The 24,800-nt window shown below is 36.6% G+C and overlaps 1 protein-coding gene and 1 pseudogene across 4 annotated transcripts; both read left to right on the top strand.

Annotated features, from left to right (window-relative positions):
* The first annotated feature begins 6,641 nt into the window (after window positions 1-6,641).
* LOC113358356 lies at window positions 6,642-10,706 on the top strand (annotated as a pseudogene).
* Window positions 10,707-15,552: 4,846 nt separating this feature from the next.
* On the top strand, window positions 15,553-23,133 carry LOC113358355 (histone deacetylase 14-like). 4 transcript variants are annotated; one of them, XM_026601902.1, is made up of 11 exons: window positions 15,572-15,621; window positions 15,787-15,846; window positions 17,225-17,251; window positions 17,404-17,621; window positions 18,992-19,066; window positions 19,597-19,698; window positions 19,868-19,933; window positions 21,323-21,379; window positions 21,580-21,831; window positions 22,286-22,467; window positions 22,593-23,133. In XM_026601902.1, exons 2-11 carry the CDS (start codon window positions 15,840-15,842, stop codon window positions 22,891-22,893), a joined length of 1,287 nt encoding a protein of 428 aa, XP_026457687.1. In that variant the 5' UTR covers window positions 15,572-15,621; window positions 15,787-15,839; the 3' UTR covers window positions 22,894-23,133. The 4 variants fall into 4 exon arrangements, with proteins under 4 accessions (XP_026457688.1, XP_026457687.1, XP_026457685.1 ...); XM_026601903.1 differs by lacking the exon at window positions 17,225-17,251 and having other exon boundaries at window positions 15,553-15,621; XM_026601900.1 differs by lacking the exon at window positions 15,572-15,621 and having other exon boundaries at window positions 15,628-15,846.
* The last annotated feature ends 1,667 nt before the right edge of the window (window positions 23,134-24,800 follow it).

Raw genomic sequence — 24,800 nt, 5'->3', positions numbered from 1 at the left:
TTATCCCTCGTGATGGCATTCTGGGTTCCTCTCCAAGATATCTCCCCCTGTACACCATTGTGTTGTTCTTCTCGAGTAATATCGTGCTGCATCATTCTCGGGCTATAATATAGGTCGTACGAGCTATCTGAGATGTTGTAGACTCGCTCATGCTTCCTCTGAGCCTTCATTAAATGCGGTCCTCCTTTTTAGACTTGAACGTATGAATTGATTAGACCACTCCTTATGCGCGTCATGCATGTAACGTAGTAGCAGGCGTCTCGATTTAGACGAAACTACTTTATGGATTATGATCCAGTGTTTCTCTCTTATCATCTCATCATGAGATCATCTCTTAAGATGATGACACGTGGCGATTGGGTATTTTACCCTCATAATTGATTTCATGATCCTAATTATGTGGACAAAGAAAAATTCATGGTACAAGGAATATTAACAACTCACCAAACAAGCGACTGGGGACTGCACATTATTCAGTATCATCCTATAATTCCTCCTACTTCTGCCTTCTCCACCCTGGGGACTGTCTTGCACTTCTGAGAAGTCTAAATGGATTCAAGATCTCATAACACGGCCGTCCTACGGTAAATTTAATGAAATAATTAAGATGTGATTATCATGCTTTTGCCAAAATCATAAGGAGAATACTTACCTGTGAACATTCTGGAGGCGTTTTTCTTTTATCACCACTAGAAAGATGTTTCAATCTTGGTCGATCATAGATCATGTCAGTAAAAAGAAACTCTCGTACCAGAGACTTAACATCCATCACAAACTTATGAAAGCGCTCAAGTTGTTGATGCCAGAAGTCTATATAACCTGGAGTTACATAGGTAACTCGGTCGAAACAAGGAAACAAGTAATCATTTCCTTCCACATGTGTGCAATATAAATGAGCCTTCAGATGATCAGCCGATGGCTTATTCATTCGATGACCTAGAGTACACTGATCGAGACCCATTTGTCGAGCTGCTCTTTCGATGTTATATTGTTCCACCTGAAATTTTCCGTGCATTACTGACACTAAATAACCAGGAGTGCAACTCAGTATAAAAGATTTCTCTCCATCACTCAGACTAATGCAAAATTTCAACGTGGCATTTTCTTCAATAGAATTGAAAGTGATCAATTGTGAGAAGAGAGGAGGAACCGACACCCAGGAGCGAAAATTAAACTCAGACTCATTGTATAAAACACTGGTGAGACATGTCTCGTGTTGTGGATGATTTGTGGACCAAAGCATAATCCTGGCATTATCTTTCTCAAGGAAAGCATGACGAGTGTCAACATTTGGTCCTTGGAAGACGCTACGAGGAATCAGAGCATAATTCTCAAATTGCTCCCACACCAAGGCTTGGAGAAACATCGTATTAGAATATGTTTTAATTTTCATGAAGCCGTTAGAAACATTGGAGTCTATGATTAAGGAGTCTAAATTGGAAAACAGCGAATCCAAGAATAGACTACCGATAGGAATTTTCTCACCTTTAGCCATTTTAATAGCAAAAGGAATCACAAATGTCCACTATTCTCAAGAACATCTCTGGAGAGCCACAAGCATAAGAAAGCAACAATGGTTAATGTACCATCAACAGGTTCTTCAGGAATTCTATCTCTCGGCCACCAGTGCTTCAACCATCGAGCATAGCAAAATTTGGGTGAATTGTTGAAATCATGCATTGTAGATTTCAATACGTCAGACGTTACAGTCTCCTCTGCTGAGAGCCCTTCAAGGAAATTACCAGTAATCGGGAGATGCAATAAAGCGACTACATCTTCCAGAGTGATGGTGAATTCTCCCTATGTGCATATGAAAGTATGAGTAGAAATGTACCAACGAGCGAGCAAAGCCACCATACCTCGTATATCATGATGAGTGATTAAATCCCCAGCTGATTGAATGGCTCGTGTCATCTGTGCACGATCCAGCATGGTCCTTACATGGCTGTAATCCAACATATGCCCCACCCATCCAGAAAAATCCGTTAAAGGTTTTTGGGAAAGCTTGAATTCTATGTGTGAAGCCGAATAATGTTTCCATTGCAGACAGAATAGAGTTATCGCTCGATGAGATACCAATTTGTTCCGAGTAGTAATTCTGGGATTTATGATCATCCGAAATGAGGAGCCTGAGGGACGTGTTTCGGGTTTATGCTGAAACACGAAGAATTCATCATAAGTATTTGGAATGTTCTTAATTCTAGGAGTTTATTTTTCTCTGGAAGTCCCAGAATCATCATTTATGGAAGATGCACATGTAGAAGCATCCTCACTGGAAGTTTCCTCCCTAGAAATATCATCTTCAGAAGTACCATTGCGGGAATCAGTCATCTTCGCAAAGTTGTTGTGACATCCATATACAAATTTCATCAACACAATGGAATCAAAGCACAACAGAATAATTAGGATGCTCACATCGGCGTCTACAAAAATGGTAATTCTCAACTCTTACCTATTTACGGTTTCACTAGATGTAGTGATAATAACGTAAAATTTTGAAAACTTGCTCGCTCCTTCAAACCTTCAAAGTCGAGCAAAATTCATAATTTAAAGTCACCTGACTTTTCACGAAATTTTGAATAATTCACATAATCCCTTCATGTGAACCTTCACTGATTTTCTACCGTGTGTACACACACCATAAAATCACAAAATTCATACAAACATCATTTCATCACATATAATTGTTTTGCTTCCAACAATTACTCAAAAAATCAATTTTGATTTTAGCAAAAAATTTCTAACTCACGTACATCTCAGAAAAAAATCGACGTGAGTAAATAACTCACGTAACCTTAAAAAAATAAATTATATTTTACGTGAGTTGTTGTAGAAAAAAAAATCTTCGCTCGAACGACGTTCGCCTATGAGATGAGTGTCTTTTCTATCTTTGTAAAGGTCCACATATTCAAAATAAATTTTGTTTTATGAATGTTCACAAATAAAATTTTATCATGAGACACAAATATATTTCAAGAATCTCTCTAATACTAGGGATTATTGTTTATTACTTTAATTACGAACGTACGTTCCTGAAAAGTATTTGTATGAAAGTTCACACTTTGAAAATAAAATTTTGATTTTCATGAAACCTCATAAACAAAATTTTCTCTACATCAACTAGACCATGTCTATTCAAGAATATATGTATCTCTTTCATATTATGGATTATTGTTTGTTTCTTAAACTAACGAATGGACGGGCGTATGTTTTCTAAAACAATTTTTCATAAAACTCGCGCACACACATATGAAAATTTTGTTTTATGAACGATTCATGATTAACACACAACAAACTATTTTTTTTTCACGAACCTTTGTTAGCGCCGGAGTTCGCCAGAAATCGGCTGGCGGCAGTCAGTGGTGGCGGAGCTTCGGCGTACACAATTTTTTTTTTTGATCTTTTCTCTGCTCGAGCGTGAGAAAGGGGAAATGCTTGGCCGGTCAATAGAGAGAAAAACATATTTTTAGGGATTATTCGCTTTTATATCAATTTTATTTCCAAAACCTAATAAAACAATGATTCCCTTTTTTGGGCTCGGGCCCGTAAACTCTAAACCGACCAAAACTGGACCTCCGGTCATTCAAATCAGCAGTGCTTCATCTCTCCGTGCTCCCAAGGTAACACTCTATCATACTGTCAGGGTCCTTACCTAGGCATTTGCTTGTACATGACACCATTGGAGAAAATCGAGGATTCTGAAAATACCTTTGTACGACTGAGTTCAACTGCTTGTCTCGTCAACTAACTGGAAAATCACCATCCAGTGCTTACTGTGGAACATGACTGTCCCTCACTAAGTAGGGGACAAAATCGTAAAATCATGATACTGCATGTTTCTAACCCGGCTTCAGGAACGCATGTGACGACTCATATTTTACAATCCATGAACCGTTTCACGACCTCTGACTGAGTGAATGTTCCTCTCAGAGCTATGATGAATATGTTACTCGAAAGGCCTCCCTGGCTGAGAGTTCGATGCTTCACACATTTCATCATCACCTCTATGTAGAATAAAATGATTGGGCGTCCTCTAGACATAATTGTTTGTTAGAGAGCTTAACGCCTTCAGGATGTCACGTCGTTCGTTGTTCCCTGACTACATAGAGAGACCCACATCTACATAGAGTCTTAATGATTGGACGGTTCTCTAGACATAATTGTTTGTTAGAGAGCTTAACTCCTTCAGGACGTCACGCTGCACGTTGTTCCCTGACTACGTAGAGAGACCGTGTATACAATCTTGATGATTAGGTGGTTCTCTAGACATAATTGTTTGTTAGAGAGCTTAACGCCTTCAGGACGTCACGACGTTCGTTGTTCCCTGACTATACACCCCTCAGAACGTATATGATGCTTCAACTATCTCATATCTCGATTATGCAAATAGATTAATTCTATCATGACATTTATCCACTGAATTCCTAGAAAATAATCTATTATATCTCATTACTCAGTTCCCTGAATTCCTCGACTGGATTCATGGATTAGTAATAAATAACCATTTTATCTCATTATTTCGTTCGTTGCATCACTCTTCGTTGAATTTCATGAATTAGTAATAATTACTTAACAATCGGGCGTCTGGACTATCACCGAGTAAGCCCCAAGAAAATAGTGCAGTGTGCTCAACGATGATGCACGAACGAGCACCCAAATTCACGAACGAGCATTCAAAAATACGGACAAACGAGGAAACCCACGCAAAATAGAAGAGAGAAAATAATAATAAAAAAATAATTAAAGAGGCGCATAGGGACCGGGCCCACCGGCCGGCCGGTCATGCCACCGTGGCCGGTCCCCCACGCCCCTTCCTTTATTTTTTCTTATTTTCATGATCTCATGAAGACTCTTTCATTCGAGCAACTTTCCTTGTTTGAGCAAAACTCACGGTTTCTCCATATTTTCCTTCAAAGATGAAAAATAATAAAAAATAGGGGAAGGTGTCACGGGACCGGGCTACCTAGACGGACGGCCATGCCCTATCCATGGCCGGTCCCGTACCTTGCAATCCCTTGTTTTCATAATTATTATTTCCCTCATCTCATGAAACTCCTCCGTTTGAGCAAAAACCTTGGTTTTTCCATATTTTCTCGAATGTCGCTCAAACGGTGAAAAAGCCAAATGGTCACATGATCGACTAGGCTACTCACGAAAAATATAAAAATATTATTATTTTAATATTCTCAAAGTATTGATCAAATGGACAAAGTAAAGTTATACTTGCTAATTCGAGCAAAATCAAGAATTTCAGTCAAAGATCAAACTTTTCTGAAAATCCAAAATATTGCTCAAACGCACACCAGAAAATATCAAAGCTCTCAGGACTGAGATACGGACATTATGGTGACATTGGCATGCTTCCTTGACCGACCAATGTTGTCCCTAAGGCTTGCAAGGAGCCAGTCCCACATATTTTTATAATTTTGACCTAATTTGCTCAATTTCTCATGTTGGGTCCAAACTCTTTCCAACCAACTTGGAATTTGCTCAATCGACCGTCAGCTGGTCCCACACCACCAAGGGAAGGTTCTATGCTCTTTTGGTCGGTCTCTCACTTCTCCATAATTAGGTTTATTACCTAATGTTCAGACGGGCACTATTTTAATAAATGATTAAACCAGCATTTAATCATCCTTTCACCAACTGGTCAACAAAAGACTTTGGTACATGCTCACACGAGCACCGGGGAAATACATGGCCGTCCATCATCGCATGTAGCCGGTCCCTCTTTCACTTAGTTGATTTTCAATAAATCACCAACTGATCAGCAATCGATCAAAATTAGGGTTTTGAACTGAACGCTTTGCAGATTATAATTTTGAGCAAGTTTAAACACTAATAATTTTATGATTAATTCAGCAATCAACATATTAAATTAATTATATAATATTCGGTCCAGCTACCAATATTTTAATTAATATTTTATTTGGTCATGCTGCCAATAATTCATCAAACGAGCAATATTTGCTCAATCCATCAATATTGGTTCAATTCATTACACGAGCAATATTTGCTCAGTTCATCAATATTCATCATGTTGATCCAATTATCATTATTTCTTCAAGAACTATAAGTCTCAACATACATGTTCAATCTATGAATCATTGAGCATTCATCCATCATGCTCGATTCAACAAAACTTAGACTCACCGTCTAATCAAGTCAACAACTGACTGACACTCCACGTTCGTGAGACATCAATCACGTCACATGGGGGATACTAATTCGGGTTTGGTCTGGCACCCTACAACGCGTGTGTTCATCTATGATGAGAAACGTGAGTAAGTTGTGCAAGCGGTTGAGGGAGTTAGCAATGTAGTGAGTGGACGATCAACCAAGTCTCCACACGATTACACCAAATATGAGTTTTAGCAACTCAGATTCGCAACAGAAATATATTGCGAATTTCTGATGCTGAAAATTTGCAACAGCCACCTACTGTTGCTAATTTCGCAACTGTTGTTTCTCAGTTGCTATTTGCAACTGTTTTTCCTGTAGGCGTGCGAAATACCCGTGTGACAAGAAACACCTGGGAACACTTTTCACGAGCATGCGAATTTCGCGTGCACACTCCTCTTATCCTTGGACAAAATATCTCTTCGATTCATTTCAACCACTCGTCCTCTCTCACTCTCTCAGAAACAGCTCCGAGGAAAACCTCTCCCGCCATGGAAACTCTTCCTCCGTTGAATCAAGTAAGGTATGTATGTTGATTACTAGGGTTTGATGATGCTATTTCTGGTATTTCGTTGTTTAAATTGATTAATGATGGTATTTTTGTTAGGGTTTGATAGTTAGGTTTTGGTATATATTGATAGTAAGTGTTTCTAAATTTCCTCTTTTGTTTCCTTCATTCAGTGGTTTGTGGTTTTAGCTTCGAAAATCGATTCGTGTTCATGGGGATTTCTGTTTCAAGTTGTCGAAATTAAAACCCTGAAATACCACAAGCAGAAGAAGTAATAATCTAGTACTTGGATTTGGATTTGGATTTGGGTTTAGACGGACTATTGCTACTATTAAATTTATGCTGCCTCGGTATTTACAATTTCATAGAGAGCTACCACAAACAAGAAGAAGATTGCCTGACCTAATTTACAGATTCAATTTTGATTTTATTTATTTGTTTGATTCAAATTGAATTATTAGTAAATTATGATTGTTGCTGCTGTTTAATTGATGGATTGTTTCAGCAATGGGAGCCATGGTTTTGATAGCCCCAGTGAAATCGAGTGTAAAAGATTGAAGCGTTGTTCTTATCAAGCAGCTAAGATGTTTAAAGTAGAGATCAGATTTGCTAGAAAGATTCCCATGAAAGCCATTGGTTTATCTCTGAAAGGATGCAATAGAGAAGGTGCTATAGATGCTCTGAGAGTGCTTGATGTTATACTTAAGCAGCAGGCAACTGAGAGGTGTGTCAATTTTAGATGATCTGATATCTTGTGATGTTGTATTTTGTGTTGTATTGATCTCGCATTTCTTCTTTGTGTATCTTTTGATTTTAGAGGTTGTCTTCTAATTAGACAATTTTTCTATCGTGGTGATGTGAGGAACTTTGTTTCTGTTGGTGACGGCATTACGGGAGTTCGAGGGTTCCATTCCAGTTTCCGTGATACACAGAGTGGTTTGGCCTTGAACATGGGTAGTGTGCTTTTATATTATTATCAACCTTGCATTTAGTTTTTCACCAACAAAATTGTTTCTTGATCAAGTTTTCTTTTATTTTTTTGTACAGATGTGTCCACATCAATGACCTTCACTCCTGGTCCTGTTTTACTTACTAACCAGAGAGTGACGGATCCCCACCAAATTGATTGGGGAAGTAGTCTTAATTTTTTTTTTAATCTGATCTCTTTATCTTGTATGCCGAATATGAGGTTTCAGGCCAAAAGAATGCTGAAGAACATGTTAATCAAGGTAAAACACAACAATATGGAATTCAAGATCAAGGGACTGAGTGAGAAGCCCTGCAAAGACTTGTAGTATGTCATTAGAGCACATCATTTTTCCTTATCATTTACCTTTGTTAATCGTTCTTTTTTATCGAATTCCTTCTTTCTGTACTGATGCAGCTTCCTGATGAAAATGAGAGATGAAGATTGCAAAAATGAAGTGAAAACTTTTGAGCTTACCGTTTATGATTATTTTACAAAACATCGTAAGTTGGAGTTGACTACTTCCGAATACATGCCTTGTATTGATGTTGGCAGACCCAAAAAACCCAATTACATTCCTCTTGAGGTTAGTATGATGCTTAACCTATTTGGTTTTTTCATTTTGCATAGTTATCTCTCCTATCTATCTTATGCCTTTTATTGTCCCTCATGCCTTCCAGCTCTGTTCACTTGTGCCGCTGCAACGTTATCCGAAGTCTTTATCTGCTGTGCAATGATCTTTTCTATCTGAAAATAGTCCCAAGCCTCTCGAGCGTATCAAATCTCTGACACATTTAAGCATGTCTATGGTCTCTTCAGTTAGTAATCATATCCCTTGAATTATTCATAGATATAATTCGTCTTTTCAATTTTATTAACATCCGTTATGATGCGGACCCATCTCTAAGTGCTTGTGGGGTGTCCATTGAGAAACAATTGATTCCAGTTGAGGGACATGTTCTTGGCACGCCAGGGGTGAGATTTCATATTGATCAGACATTTAAAATATTTGTTTAATGGTGCAGTGATTTACATTTTCACCATTTTATTGCAGTTAAAGGTTAATAACGTTGATTGCTTCCCTGACAATGGAAAGTGGAACTACTGTGGGCAGGTAACTGATATGCTTCATTGCCTTTTCAAGCATGTTACTGTTGTAATTTAGAAACTCCGATACCAATATTGTCGACTGACGTGCCTTGCGAAAACAATATTAACTTTTTCAGCACAACAACTCGTACAGAGTTTCTGGCTTCCAGAGCAGATCTTAGTGAAGCAAGACTCTCTTACTTAAACTTAGACTCTTCGTTGTTATTTCTTGCTCGAGTACAATTGATATTCCATGGGCCTATTTGTAGGCACTTACCTGACTTAGAATGCTAACTGACTTAACATGAGTTTCATGTTTTTAAGGCAAACTTCGTCCTCTAGATATTACAAATTACGTACCATCGTCCAACTTACTATAATACAGGAATTCATGTCAAAATGGTTTCTTCTTTTTCAGTCACTATATTGAACCCGTTAAAATTCAACGTTAGGCAATAGTTAACTTTTCTGCTCTTTGGGACACTAGCAATCTTTCCAGGGAGCTTATCAATGGTGCAAGAAATAAGGGAGTTGTAAGTTCTGTAACTCTTGTAACAGCATTTCACTTCATGCTTCTTTGAGACTCATGGTTTATGATGGTTATGTTCAACATGTTCCATCGTTATGCAGCAGATGGACCCCCCACACTGGCTAATTGAAGAAGATTATCAATCAAGAAGATTACCTCCTATTGCTAGAGTTGAAAGGATGTCTGGACCTTGGAAGAATAAGTGCCTTTCTGAGGAAGGAATCGCCACCCAATGCCTCACCCCAGCGAAGATAAATGACTTGTACATCACTAATGTTCTTCTTAAAATCAATAACAAGGTAAATCTTATACTCCTGTGCTTTAATCTATTTATGCTTCTTTTTTTTCTTCTCTCCCCTCTTGTTATGCTCAATATGGTATATTCTCTTATTTGTACGTGTATTTTGTTTGTCTAGCTTGGGGGTAAGAATTCTTTGCTAGCTGTTGAACATGTACCACGTATTCCTGTTATAAGTGAAACTCCAACTATAATATTGGGAATGGATGTTTCCCATGCGGCACCAGGTCGATCAGATGTGCCATCCATCGCTGCTGTAAGTCTTTTGTTTTAGTTTTGTATCTCCTTGTATTGGATTATCTTTTCATATACTTAAATTGTTGGTGCTTGATTGGAATTGTTGGCCAATTGCTGTATTTTCCAGGTTGTTGGTTCTAGATGTTGGCCCTTGATATCAAGGCATAGGGCACCATTCTGACCAAAACATGCTGGAATTTTGGTTTATGCTTTTCGAATTATTTTTCTGGTAAAGTCCATTCCTAAGTATGAAGTTTTGATGAGCAGTTGTGTTTATTACAGGGATCCTTGAACTTCTAAGTCAGAGTGGTATAAGTGTAAATGGCAAGAGTGAAAAACTGATACTAATTTAACTAGTACTTGTGCATTGTATTTGTGTTGCAGGGTTGTCGCATAACGCTGAGGAGTTGAACTCATATTCTTTAGAGATTCCCAGTTATTAATAATTAGTAATTCTCTGAAGTAGATGGAATTGGTGTTCATTCTGCTTTTTAATGTTGCTTTGGGTTGTTGAACTTCCCTTGCTTCATCCATTTCTTGTAGATGTCCTCTTCAAAGAAGGCTTGCATTGTGCATTTCGGTGAAGTAGATGCAATTGGTGTAATTCTGTTTTCCTGTCTAATGCAGCAAACCGCCGTGAGAAAGAAGCAAATCAAGAAGCAACAGGAGGAAGATGAAAAAGAACAAGACAGCGAGATAAAGAAACAGCTGATTCACAAGTACGAGTTTCTTATATTCTTTGTATATGTGTCTTCTCTTACTTCTGAAACTAAACTAAGAGTGTTGATTTAAATCTAGAAGAAATGTAGTCACAAATAATAGACATAGTTGTTTCCTTCCCTTTCTTTTGTAAAATGTTTTTGATGTTTAAATATGTATCGTTGAACATATCAATATTAATGGTGAATAATTTGACTGGTTGATTGATTGACCACAAGACTTACAGGGTTATGGGGTAGTTGCAGGATAAAATGGAAATGGGGTGAAAAGATTCTGACTAGGTCAATGAAGACCGACCTTCTTTTTTTATTTTTGTTGCTAAATATTCGCAACAGTTATGCGCTGTTGCTTCTTTTACCGCCAAATTATTAGTTAGTCTTCGCTGACTTGGGCAAGATTTTAGCTGCTAATAGTAAAAATTTCGCAACTGCTACTAAGCTGTTGCTAAATTTTTGTGTCGCAAGAGCTAGAAACAGTTGCGACCCGAAATTCGCAACTGATACGTTTCCGTTGCGAAAATTCGAGTCGCTCCCTTCGCAAAGTTGAATGCAGTTGCGACCCCAATTCGCAACAGCGGCAGCAAGTTGCAAAACTCCATTTTTGGTGTAATTTTACCACGATCTCCCACTTTCCTACTCTTTTCACTCAAGAAACCGTCACACTTACTGGGATCAAAGTGTTTACTATTCTGACAATATAAATAAGTCCAAAAATCGATGACTAAACACACAATTCTCTCGATCGAAACTTATTCACAGAACTCAGCAGTTCATCAATTTGCAGAAACCCACAATACATCCACAATCCTTGATCATCATTGATCCCACACAATTCTCAGCTTCCCTCATACAGATCAACCCATCTCCCTCTTTGTGACTGACTTGACTCTGGAACAACCATTGACTTGGTTTAGGCCAGATCCCTAAAGATTGATCTCTCGAACTCAAAGCACTCCCGTGCACTGCATCTGTGTGAAGTTAAGCAGTTTGCTCGGTTCCTGTCCGCACGGTCGTCTCTTCACTTTCCTAAAAAACCAATAAATCGTTTTTCCCATCTACAATAATGCATCAGGAATTGGTTTATTTTTCAATAAAACATCCTTAATCTGTTGTGTTAGGAGTATAATTGTTGAGTCAATCACTTTTTCAACAAGAGTTTTATCCTCTTGACAACGTCTCTCAGTCCGATTTATACTTACTTCTTTCGAAGATTAAATAGTATTAACTGAGGCATTAAATCCAAAATTTTTATTCTTCAGCAGAATTTCTTTATCAAAGATCTTTAACTTTCCTACAAGAGAGCTTCAAGAAAGTATAGAAAGATCATTGGCTTCTATTATGGCATCTTTCTTAGTCTCGTATCTAGATGGTAACGATCTGAGAATCTTGCATACTATTTCCTTTTCAGGTATAGTCTTTCCAAGAGAGAAAGAAGCATTGACGATCTCAGAAAGTTTAGTGTTAAACTCCTCAAAGGTATCGTTATCATTCATTCTAAGGAATTCCAATTCATAAGAGAGAGATTGAAGACGAGCTTCTCTTTCTGAATCATTCCCTTCAAATATAGTCTCAATAGTATCCCATGCTTCCTTAGAAATTTCACATGTCAAGACATGATGTAAAAGATCATGACTCACTGCATGTATTATGGCATTTAAACCATCAGATTTCTGATTTGCAAGAGCTCTTTCTTCATACGTATAGAACGCTAAGCGTTTAAACTCAGTTTCCGAATATTCCTCTTTCGGTCGTTCATATCCTTCTTCGATTAATAGCCACGTATTAAAATCCCGGGGTTGAAGAAAAGATCTCATAGAAGATTTCCATAATGGGTAATTTGACCCATTAAATCTTGGTGGTACGTTAACTGAATCATCCATAAATTTAAATCTTATAGGTTTGGTAAACACATATATTGTTAGATATTTTCGTGTTTGCCTGCTCTGATACCAATTGAAAATACGAGGGTACCCAAATACACCACAATCTTTTTGTTTCAACCTATAAGTCCTCTACCAAATTTGATCGTCTATGGACAGAGTCGAGACAATACGACTATTCGGTTTACACTTCGTGTGATCGTCTATGGATATGATATCGAGACAATAAGATAACAAGATAACTTGTGTGATTGACTATGGATACAAGATCGAGACAATACAACAACTAAGTATGTTACTTGATAATAGGTTCGGTAATAACCAAACTCTATAGGATCACTATCAAGTAATGCAGAATTAACTTATATGTGTATTTTACTTTATTATAATAAACAATTATAATGCGGAAATCAAAGTAAAAGACAAAACAAGATTTTGTTAACGAGAAAAACCTCAAAGGCAGAAAAACCCAAGGACCTAGTCCACTTTTGAATACTCTCGGAATTAAGCCGCTATACAAAATCTAAACCAACTTCGTATAGCTGGGACCAAGCAGACTACCCCTAGCTACTTAGTTCCCTCGGTATCCCTACGCCTTCGACTTCTAGAGTCACACACGTGAATAGCAAGTCCTTTGGATCGTATTCCAAATAGAAAAAGAAGAATCTGTTTGGTAACCACTCTAATCAATCTTTGCTACAAGATATAGATGATTTGTTGACAAAGGCTCTTCCATTTAATCTAATAAACTCCTTTGTCTAGTTAGATCAATCTATCCAATAACTACCAAAGTAGTCAAGTTTATATTCGCACTCAACCAAAATAAATCTCAAAGAGATACATTGTGAATGGCCGATCTCACGCAACTAATCAATAGAATAAATCCGATTTTAGTTGGATCCCAGCCGATCAAGGTTTGTGTAGAAAATTCACAAGATACGAAAACCAATAAGAAATCTTATTCGTCTACAAATCTTCTTTAATCTTCAATAACCTGCACAACACCACTTGAATCTCTTGTGATCAATCACCCACAAAACAGAGTCTGTTAAACAATGGATTATCACAAGATGTCTTTATATCTACAAACAGTTCTAAAGATCTCGTCGATACTTCGATCTAGTTTGAGTGAATCTTATATCAGAAGAGAAGATTTTCATGAATAAACAAACTAGGTGCAATCAAAGTTTAAACAACCGTTAGTCAATCAAATCAATCTAAAACTAATAACACTGCAATTATCTAGTTTCCCGCCAATGGTCCTCGTAGAGCTTCTTGATCCCATGGAAGCCTTTAAACGAGCAGTCGTAAGAGATTTCACCTAATTATGATACTTTCCTCTTCGAATAGACGGCTCCACCAGAAACAACAAGAAATGAAGTTTTCCTGGCTCTTAGAATAGTTTGCTTGAAATGCAAACTTAGGTATTTGTAGACCAAGGATGTTTGGACACCAAGGAATTTCCAAAACCGAAAATATTCTCAAGATATGCAATGAATGGAAAAATTCGGTTTTCATAATTCCAATAAATGCTTGTCCAATACTTCCGAAATCTTTCAATAGAAAATCTTCAACTAGTAAATGTACATTACTTATTTTTATTTTCTAGAGCTACACATTAATTGCTGATAATTAATGTATATAAAATCAAAAACCTTAATTAAAAGATTCTTAATTTATTTCGGCACATGATCACCTTGAGTACTAAGGAATATCTTTGAACAATAAATGATAAGAGTTATTGCTCATGTTCAAAGTATGTTGACATCTTTTCACTTCAAATCCTTATTTCATATTTACATGGATTTGCATTCTTGGAATCGGTTATACCATACTTCCAAACAAGTTTAGAATCGGTTCACCTGTATTCCAAGACTAATATGTGATTGGACATGGGTTCAATTGGTTCTATCAATAACCAGGATCGGTTATACCTACATATGGAAACACTTGTGATCGGTCACACCGGTCATTAGGATCGGATACACCAGTTACAAGGTTCGGTTCCATCTATATATGGTATTACTTGTGATCGGTCACACCAGTTACCAGGACCGCTTACCAATTACAAGGATCGGTCACACAACACTCGTGATCGATCACATCAATTACTAGGATCGGTTACACCAATTACTAGGATCGATCATACCATCACATGGTGATTACTAAGGATCAGTTACACCAATTAATAAAAACTAGTCATACCAAATCATAAATCAGGTAACATAAGTTAAGATCGGTTTTACCATCTCATACATATTGGTCATCCAAAGATTTGCAATGAATAGCCGGACCAATAAGCCTAATGATTTCCCTTTCGATTCACGAAACAAGTTCACGAATATACCTCCTGTAAACAAATGTAAAACATTGTTTCCTAAGATGAAATCTTCACCATAACCCATTCACATAATCATAAAAACATATCCAAGATTGTGTCGATGTCATATCTACGAAGTTCAAAAGATAAGCGTTATACTTAGTAGTCTATTCCCCTATACTATGATCATACTATTATGATCATGTCACATCACTAGAGTATTATACAATATGTACAATATATACAGCTTCGCAGCTATGTTTTCAATATGGCACGACTTCAAAGATACGTTAGGAATGAAACAGTTCAAGTCAATATTACTAACCTCAAGTGGAAGAATAATGTCGTCGTTGTAGTTCGCTACTTCTTCACATTCTTCAGGTCTTCGGAGTAATACTTGTATATCTCAACATTCCTACACTTTCTAGTCTAACCTAAACGAAGTTGACTCTAGTATTTAATCAAGCGACTCTAGATGAGTTTTGATACTAAAATATGAAAACCAAACTTGATATACCAACGCTTGGTCAATTCAACCGAGCTATGCTCTAGCAATCCCTTAACCTATTAATTTTATTAATGATTAAAATATCCTTAGTTAATTAATGTTAATGATTCGATTAACTAAGCTAAGTACCGTTAGTGACTAAATTAGACTAATTTGATTTATAGTTAGGGTTTGAAAATACATCCAGGTGTGCATTATCATCACTACCTCATTTTTAATGCTACACAGACGAAACAATTTGACCGGTTTGTTTTCCAACGTCATAGTCTTTATCTGCCAACAGCTTGTGGTTGAAGATCAACGACGTGATTTATCCTAGGACTGACAATTAATGAATCGTATATTCTGGGATCCTCCTTAAGACTAGGAAGCCAAATAATCTCCAAGTAAGTACTCAAAAAGCAGTTTACTTCAATTCTACATACGTATAATACCAGTCTCCGTGGAAAGAATTTATATCACTATTTTAGAACTACCATCAAGTATGAGTCTCGGACTCGTAGGATCTAACGCCCATCAATTATCTTTCTTCACTCTTTCTACTCAAACAGTTGAAGAGCAAACTCATTCGATCTCCAGGATTTCTGCATGCAAGAGGATAAATATGTCAGGTCAGTATCCGATTTGATTTTGTGCTTTCATCATTTAATAATAAAGAGATGAAAGAATGGAGTTCTGATTTTTTTTTTTTTTTTTTGTTCTTGAATAATTCTATCCTCTTCTTGCTTCTTTCCTATTCATTATCATCTTCCTTGCCAACTGAGGATTTAAAGCTGTAAAGTTTTGTAATTAGTTGCTGTTCCTTTGCAGCGAAATCAAATTAGGTTATGAATTATGAAACTCATTTAGGAGTTTAGGAATTACAAGTATAAAGAAATCAATTGGAAGATACAGTAAACAAATATTTATTAAAATGAATTGGTTTCAACTAAGAGCTTAATAAAACATTCAGAGATTTAAACTTAGTCATCAGTGGTTGGAAACTATCAATTGATTTCTAGTCATCTGACGCTGAGTAATGATATTATGAAATCAGCTAGTTTTCATAAAGATGTTGTACTCAATGGTCCCGTTCTGTACAATGGGGAACAGTATTCAAATGGAAACTTTGGCCTGCCACAACAAGATCATAATGTTTATATGACACCCACAAAAATAATGAAAATGTGATTCAACAGTTATAGCATTTGAATTACCGCATATATTTACAATTTTATGCACTCTCTCCCATAGAATTTGAAATTTTGAGTTACTGCCTTGCAAGTCCCTAAATCTGTCTGCAAGCCTTCTCTGAATTTCGTTTTCACCCACTTTTTCATAACAATTCAGATTCCTTAGGTATTTTACGACCATCTACCAACCTTAATAAATTAGATGCTGTTTCTCCAAAAAAATTGATAGTTTAAGAGAGACTGTACAACATTTAAGTACATTGTACCTCGTTATCAGTGGAGCTACGGGGTTTTAATAGCTAGAAAGAATGCGTGATAAATGAAGGAGTAGTTTATTAGTTCTTGTATTCAAGGAACCCAAATGGCAAACTGGCCAAATTAGCATTTAATAAGACAATTATGTTCTAGTGAAATCCCCAATAGGTTCCAATTAGAGACAGAGAAAACAGTTGCCCTCTAAGCTGTTTGCCGGCACAATGAAGGGTTCATGGGCCTCAACTATAGTAGTCCTCTACTTACACCCGCCATGTATATTAATGTTAATGCAAAACTTTCCAAATTGCACATGTGGTGTCATATAAATGCTAATGCAGGAACAACTTTTTCTTTTACCTTTACCCTTGGTATTGTAGTGAAGTAATCTCGCTGGCCTTTTGTACCTTTACACTTGAGAGGTTTAGTGTTACCATATATGAAGTCCAAGATTAGCCAAAGCATCTACATATTGGGCTACACATGACCATAAAAATAAACAAAAACTACTAATTTAGTGTTTTGCTTGGATGCTGAATACTTTCGTTTTTTCCTAATAATCTAGGTCTTTCGTCCTCGCTTCGACCTGGAGGTATGTGCATTCCCTTCGTCCCATACGTATCGGGTAGTTTAGGGGAGGATTTGTTGGAGGTGGCCAGGCTGACGCAAACCTTTTTTTTTCTTTGATTGAATTTCAGTCTTTTTCCTTATCCGATATTTGAGTTGTCCTTGTACTTTTTACAGGATACGCTTTTCCAGGACTGTGTCACTTGCTGGTTAACCAGGAAAATCCTTGCAGACGTGCTCTAGACAAAAACATATTCAAGCCAGAGAAAACCTGTTTCGGAAACCTTGGACGTCCTATTTCCTGTTTAAGCGGTGGAGAAAGAGAGGCAGATGCTGGACCACAATCTGATGCACGTGTGATTTATTCTGTAGCACCAGCAATGGGTCATGATATGGTATGTTCAAATTAAGTTGTTTCGTCTTGCTCCCATTTGTATTTCCTCACTAATTACTACATCTAGATGTTGCTTTTGTTTGATATATGGTTATGCAAAAAATCGGATGTCAATGTCTCCAAAATAAATGACGAGAATAAAGAGAATAATTTAAACAACATCGGCATAACAAGCTTGAGAAAGTTTTGATTTGATGATTTTGGTACTTATTTGTATAATAAAAAAAATCTAATAAGTAGAGCTAATAACGATAAATCATAAATGTATATTATAAGCTTTTTTAATCCCATCTGTAGTGATTACATGTTTCTAATTACAATATATTTTTCCTAATTAGTTTTAGGGACAACCTAGTATAACTTTAGTTTCTTCGTGTATCGTACGTAATCTGTTGAGTGGATATAGAGATTTTTGTTTTTGTTACGGGCTCCTCCTACCTTTGAATATGCAATGAGTCCCGAAAAAAAGGGTTAGTACAGTGAATAAAAGCGTCTAGTAATATGTATCTATCATGTATATTGTTGTTACTTCATAGCATCTTCTTCTCTCTTTCTTTTCCTTGCTATTGATCTTCCTTTCTGGAAACTACCGTAAACTATGCCGTCATCGGTGTTACGTAATGAATCCTCATTTTGGTTTGAAGTATGATATTATTCACTAGACTTCAGTTCAACTTATACTCTTTGCCTTGTTGTACTCAATGGGATCATTGACTTGTCATTACATGATTGCTACTTCCTCCAATGTATATAACTTAGTATTTACTCTAGTAGATATAGAAGGTTAGAGTTATATGTATCATCTATATAAGGTAGTGCGCTGTTGGCTCAAACAATGTATCCTTACTCCTGCATGTTCTAGCTCTTATTTTACTTTCACACTGCGAAAACTTAAATTAACTATGCAGCTCTTTTGTAAATCTTGCGCATTATAGGACATGCAGGCCTAGCGAAGGACAAGAGTTGCTGATAGAAAAATATTGACACTTCCTAACTCATGAGAAGATGCATTTATGGGCTGTGTTTTTCAATACACGGCAGGTGAACGTGCAAAAAAAGTGCCTGCATTTAGATTTTATCAGTTTCCGTAGGTGCATGGCGCCTCAGCTGCCAAACTGATTCTAGGAGATTTTTTTAGTGAGTTCTGAGTTCAGGATAAATTGTTTTTGGGTTTTAGTTGATTTAGGGTTGTGCAGTAGAGAAACCTAGGGTCATTTTTTACCTTTTATCAACCTGTTTATCAATTTTGTGTTGGTTGTTATTAATCTTAAGTGAGAGCTTTATCTGAATTCCATCCAAGCTTTTATTTCGAGGTTAGTCCTCTTGCCGCTTCAGTTTCTTACTAATGGTTGTCTTAGTTGTTGCTAACAGGAGGCCCATCCAGAATCTAACTTTAGGGTTCCTGCAATAACGAGTGCTCTTGAAAAACTGGAGCTTACTCCGAAGGTAAGAAAACCATCTGCATATGTTGATTGTACAATTGTTGCCATAACGCTTTAGCTTTGTCCCTATATCCACCAATTTACCAGACCTTAAATAAACCTACACCAAAATTAACACCATAATTGATTGCTAGCAAGTAATTTCTCATCATGGGTAATTTAGTTCTCCTATAGGTAAAACCAGGCAAGATGTGTACATTTGATTAATTTTTCAAATATGACAATATAGTCTCGTACAATTTTTCGTGAGAGTTTTGATTTGCGTTTCTGTAAGTTCTATAGAAGATTACTAGTGTTTCCTTTTATCAATGCTTCAAATATGACTTCTAAGTTCTAACATTGATTGTTTTCACATGTGACTTTGCATGTAGTTAATTGATGTGGAACTAGAAAATGTACTCTCTTTTTTTTTTATGTTAATATTACTGCTAATGATTCATTTCCAACGTGAGAAATAATTATTTTAACAGTAGTTTCTAGAAGTGAGAAACAATCTATCCTAAGATTTTTTTTTCTTTCATGTGCATGTGTCAGCACCGTGGTTCAGCCATCATTGAACTTCTAAATTACAAGTCTGCAACAGTTGATGACATTGCAACTGTTCATTCTAAATCATATGTTAGTGGACTTGAGAAGGTAACCTTCTATACTACGTTCTTATATTTACCCTGTGTTTGATGTCATATTGGAAGTGTGACCTTTTTTTATCACTAGTAGATATATCAATCAGATTTTAGCATTTGACATTATTCATTAGCTCTCTACTTTACTTGTTCATTGGCTTTATACTTACGATCTTTTATAGGTTATGGATCTGGCTTCTCGAGATGGTTTGATTTTCCTCGAGGGAGATACTTATGCTACTTCAACAGTAAGATCAGTACTTACATTTTACAATTTACAGTTTGCCATTCTTAGTGTTGTTTTTATTTCTACCCTCATTGATATTTAAAGAAGTTATGATAGATTTTGGCCTTTAGGGTTCGTATTAACCTTTACGTACTTTTATACACAACAAAAGATTTTTAAATGCTTAGAGTCATTGGTAAGTTGTTAAATTGTTATGGCAAGGTTCTTTGACCATAGGGTAGGACAGCAGGTAGATTACAGTGCTAGAGACGTCTTTCAACCTTACAACTGATGCAGGTACTTGTAACCTCTCTTTAAACTGATTTGTTTGTAACAGTGACAAGGTTGTCAACATAATATGGTGTCTGCTGTGAGGAGGTACACAAACGGTGCTTAAATATTTACTTGGTTAAGCAATTCTGTTTGTGTTAGGTTTTAACCTAAATTGCTCTGACCACATTTTAATGGGTAGTATTTTTACGTTGCCAATATTTGAGTATTTGGCATTGTGCAACAGCTCCCTTAATTAGTTGTTACCTCTGCAAATGTGGCTGCTTGGTCTTGTTCCTGAGAGGTCATGTACCTCGTTGCAAGATTCTCATGTTCCTTGTGTGACTTATATGCTTATTCAAGGACGGATTCTTTTGTCATTTTTGCTGTATTTGATCTTCTTCTTCTACCATTTGGTAAGAGTTATCAGAATATTTTTGCATTTGTGACCTTAGGTTATTGATCTCCAAGTCTATATCGCAATAGTGTCCGTCATTAAATCGTCTCTGTTTCCATGTTGATGTTGCTATAGCGGAGAAGGGTATCGTTTTTAGCGTTTCAAGTATATGTCTTGTCACCTTTGTTTTAAATTTTGCTCTTGTAGAAGACTGTCAAAAGCGAGGAGTAAGGATCCTCTGGTTGGTGGCCCTGAGAAACCCAAGTCAAAGGGCATTCTGACAGTACATATCACTTATTCATATGGGAACACTACGGCATGTTGCCTTCATATCTAGAGCTAACAAGTCAACATAAACCAATTGCTATTAAACGTGTGTTATATACGTTGCTAACAGAGGGGCAAATTCAATTTTCAAAACTGCATCGTAAGATAATTTTGTAACTTTGGTATATTATCCTAAGATAAACTCTACTCATCTATGACAAAGCCCATTCCAACCCGCTTCTAGCCCTCCCCGACAACCCGGTGGGTCTTGGTGTTCGAAAGGGATTCTTACAACAACATGCCATGCTTGACCATATAGCTTATATAGGACCCTAAATATAATTCATCAGCATCACATTCCTACTAACCGGCCACAATATGGATGGCTGTAAATATGTTGATTTGGTCAATTTGGTTTGTATAATCCATTTTAAAGATTATCCATCTTATTCTTTCTACACCTTATCAATGATGCAGACATTTCAGGAGTCCCTCATTGCTGCTGGAGCAGGAATTTCCTTAGTAGATTCAGTGGTGATTCTTCCATCTATCACCTATTTATTGAACTTAATTTAGTTCCTTCTTATCAGTGACTAATTGTTGTATGGAGATAGACCACGACATATGCTGTATATCTTTATTTCGTCTTCAGTTGCAGTCCCGTAATTATGTACAAACAATATAACAGCAGTTTGGTAAGCCTCTTGTGTCAATATTGGGTTTGAAACTTTCAGGTCGCAGCATCAAAATTGAGTAATAAGCCTCCTATTGGATTTGCTCTGGTAAGGCCTCCAGGTCATCACGCTATTCCAAAAGGACCTATGGGTTTTTGTGTATTTGGAAACTTGGCAGTGGCTGCTCGGCATGTCCAGCGCGTGCATGGTCTAAAAAAAGTCTTCATAATTGATTTTGATGTTCACCATGGAAATGGGACAAGTGACGCTTTCTATGATGACCCAGATGTATTCTTCCTTTCAACTCATCAAGTAAGATACTTTTGTGGCTTTACGTAACTTTTTTTTTTGCATCTGGTATATGTCTGCTTCACCTTCATAACTTGTTGGTCACCTGTTCTGCATGATATAGCTGGTGATAGGTTATTCCTCGAACATTTGAACACTTGCCAGATTCGGGACATGCTAGATGTGCTGCAAGGGAGTCTTTTAAATTGTTATACTTAGTAAAAATGTAGAAGGTCGTAAGTTGTAGCCTTTTTCTTTTTTTTTTCCTTTCCCTTTAGCTGTAGTTAGTGTTGTCTGCATATTTGGTCTAAAGTTCTAGGAGCAGTGTCCCTAATACTTTAGCAAAACTAAAAGAGTTCTAGTCCACTGTTGATCTTTTCTCTCTTTACTCTCTTGCTTTCAAATCTTAGGCGTTGATAGATAACGCTGCTTTCTTGTTTGGATAGTTCCCTGTAATTATTACATGAGTGTTCTACAGGATGGCAGTTACCCTGGTACCGGTAAGATAGGTGAGATAGGTCATGGCAGAGGAGAGGGAACAACACTAAACTTGCCTTTGCCAGGAGGTTCTGGTGATACAGCGATGAGGCGTGTGTTTGAAGAAATCATTGTACCAAGTGCTCAAAGGTTCAAGCCAGATATAATTCTTGTTTCCGCTGGGTGAGGTTATTTTGCTCATCGCTAATCATATAACTGGAAATTCACTAGTAGTTTAATCATATAACTGGAAATTCAGTAGTAATTTAATCGAATTGCTGAACTCGGCATTCTCGTGTCTTATCCAGGTATGATGCCCATGTACTGGATCCATTAGCTTCTCTTCAGTTCACAACAAACACATACCACATGCTAGCATCAAACATCAAGCAACTAGCTACGGAGCTATGCAAGGGACGTTGTGTATTTTTCCTTGAAGGAGGGTACAATCTTCAATCTCTTTCGTACTCTGTAGCAGATTCATTCCAGGCTTTTCTTGACGAGCCAAGTTTGGGCATCAAGTTTGATGATCCTGCCATCTTGTACGAAGAACCATTGGAAAAGGTCAGACAAGCGATTCAGAGAGTCAAGCACATCCATACTCTTTAAACTATGTGACGCGGGGGCATATTGTGCCTCTTTTGGAATGTTTTACTAGTTTCTATTCTTTAGGAGAGAGTTACAGTACAGTAGAACCTCTGTTTAACAATCTTTTCAAATGTTGACTAGTTTCAATTCTTTCAGACGGTGATACAGTCCGTGGTACAGTAGAAACTATCAAAATACCTGTGGGACTACAGTAAATGTTTTTTTTTTGGAAAGGATAAATTCTAAATTCCTGTACGCGCACCTAAAAAACATACACATGCAAGGTAGTCAATATCGGTTGGTTGTACAAGATATTACAGATTTTTATCGGGTATCGAAAAATACCTATACGATATCGAAAATATCGGTGATACAAAGATGGAACGATAAAAACGTTCGTACAGGCCGGTACAGACCGATATATCGATTTTACCTATACACCGATAATATCGGTTCCAGTATCATCTTTGGTTAAGATGAAACCTATGAAGGGAAAATGAGGCATTCCAATATGTAGGAATTACCAATAGGTACTATTACAGTGGTCTTAGTTAGTGGCAGGTCCATCCACTAAAGCCCAGTAATTGGAGGTCCATAATAAAAAGAAAACAACAAAATTGGACCTAAAATTTTATCCCATGGTCCTGTACACGTGTGGAACATATGAGGACGTATTTTTATATACCGAAAACACCCTTAAGTATATAAAAGCAGTAACCAAATCCATTTTTTCTTCATTTTCTCGATCTATTCTTTTTCTTCTTCATTTTCTCATATGTGCTTTGGTGAAGAGCTCCGGCTATGAAGATCTCCTGAGGTATCTTGTAAGTTGATTTACCTATATTGATCTTTAATTATTTTAAGTTTCTTCTTGATTTTATCTTAATCTGAAATCCAAATCTCTTGATTTCATGGAGAAAAATTCAAAATTCAGATTTTAGGGTTCCGAAAAGAGGAATTGAATTCGTTTTTTTTGTGTTTACGATCTTCATGCTTGATTCGTTAATTTTTTACTTCAATTTTGGTAAAAATCTTTCAGATCTAGATAGAAAGTCATGTTTTATGTTCACTTCATTAGTAGATCTGATGTTTTAATTCCATTTTGTTGGTCTTTGGTTTGTTTTTAGTTTGCTTTTGTGTATTAATCATCAATACGTATATGATGTACTGGTGGTTTTTGATGAAAATAGTCCATATCTAGTAATAAAATCATGTTTTACGTTCGTTTCGTTTGTAGATCTGGTATTTTAGTTTCATTTTGGTGGCTTTTGGTTTGGTTTCCGTTTGGTTTTGTGTATTAACCATCAGTACGTATATGACGTACCGATTTTTCTGTGTTTACAATGCTTCTATATGTTTGGTTTCAGCTTTTGCTTGTGTATTAAACATCAGTACGTATATGACGTATTGTTTTTATGAATCTTGATCGTAATTATTCGATTTTTTGGTTAGATTACGATGGTTTTAACTTATTTGAACTCTCAATTTGATTTTCTTGTTATTTCCGTTCTTTATTTTCTCAAAATCATACTTATTTGTTGTTTCAGGGGTATTATCCATCAGTACATATGTTGCATACTAATACAAACTACTTTTGATCCTATTTTATTCTTAGTTTTATCACTTGTTGTTTGATCCATAAGTACATATCTTCGATACTCAAATAAGATTATCTCGATTCTGTTTTTTTGATATATTCATTGCATGTAGTTGTTTTTTAGTTCATGAATCAGCAGTACATATGTGGCATACTTATACGAACTGCTTTTGATTATGTTTTATTCTTAGTTTTATCACTTGTTGTTGTTTCATCCACAAGTACATATATGCGATACTGAAATAAGACTATCTCGATTCTGTTATTTTTTTGCCATGAAGTTGTTTTATATAGTGAATTAACAGTACATATATTAAATACTGAAAAACTG

The sequence above is a fragment of the Papaver somniferum genome, chromosome 3, assembly GCF_003573695.1.
Source record: "Papaver somniferum cultivar HN1 chromosome 3, ASM357369v1, whole genome shotgun sequence".
In the NCBI taxonomy this organism is placed as follows: domain Eukaryota; kingdom Viridiplantae; phylum Streptophyta; class Magnoliopsida; order Ranunculales; family Papaveraceae; genus Papaver; species Papaver somniferum.
The sequence above is the reverse complement of the archived record's forward strand: the minus strand, read 5'-3'. Positions and strand labels throughout refer to the sequence as shown.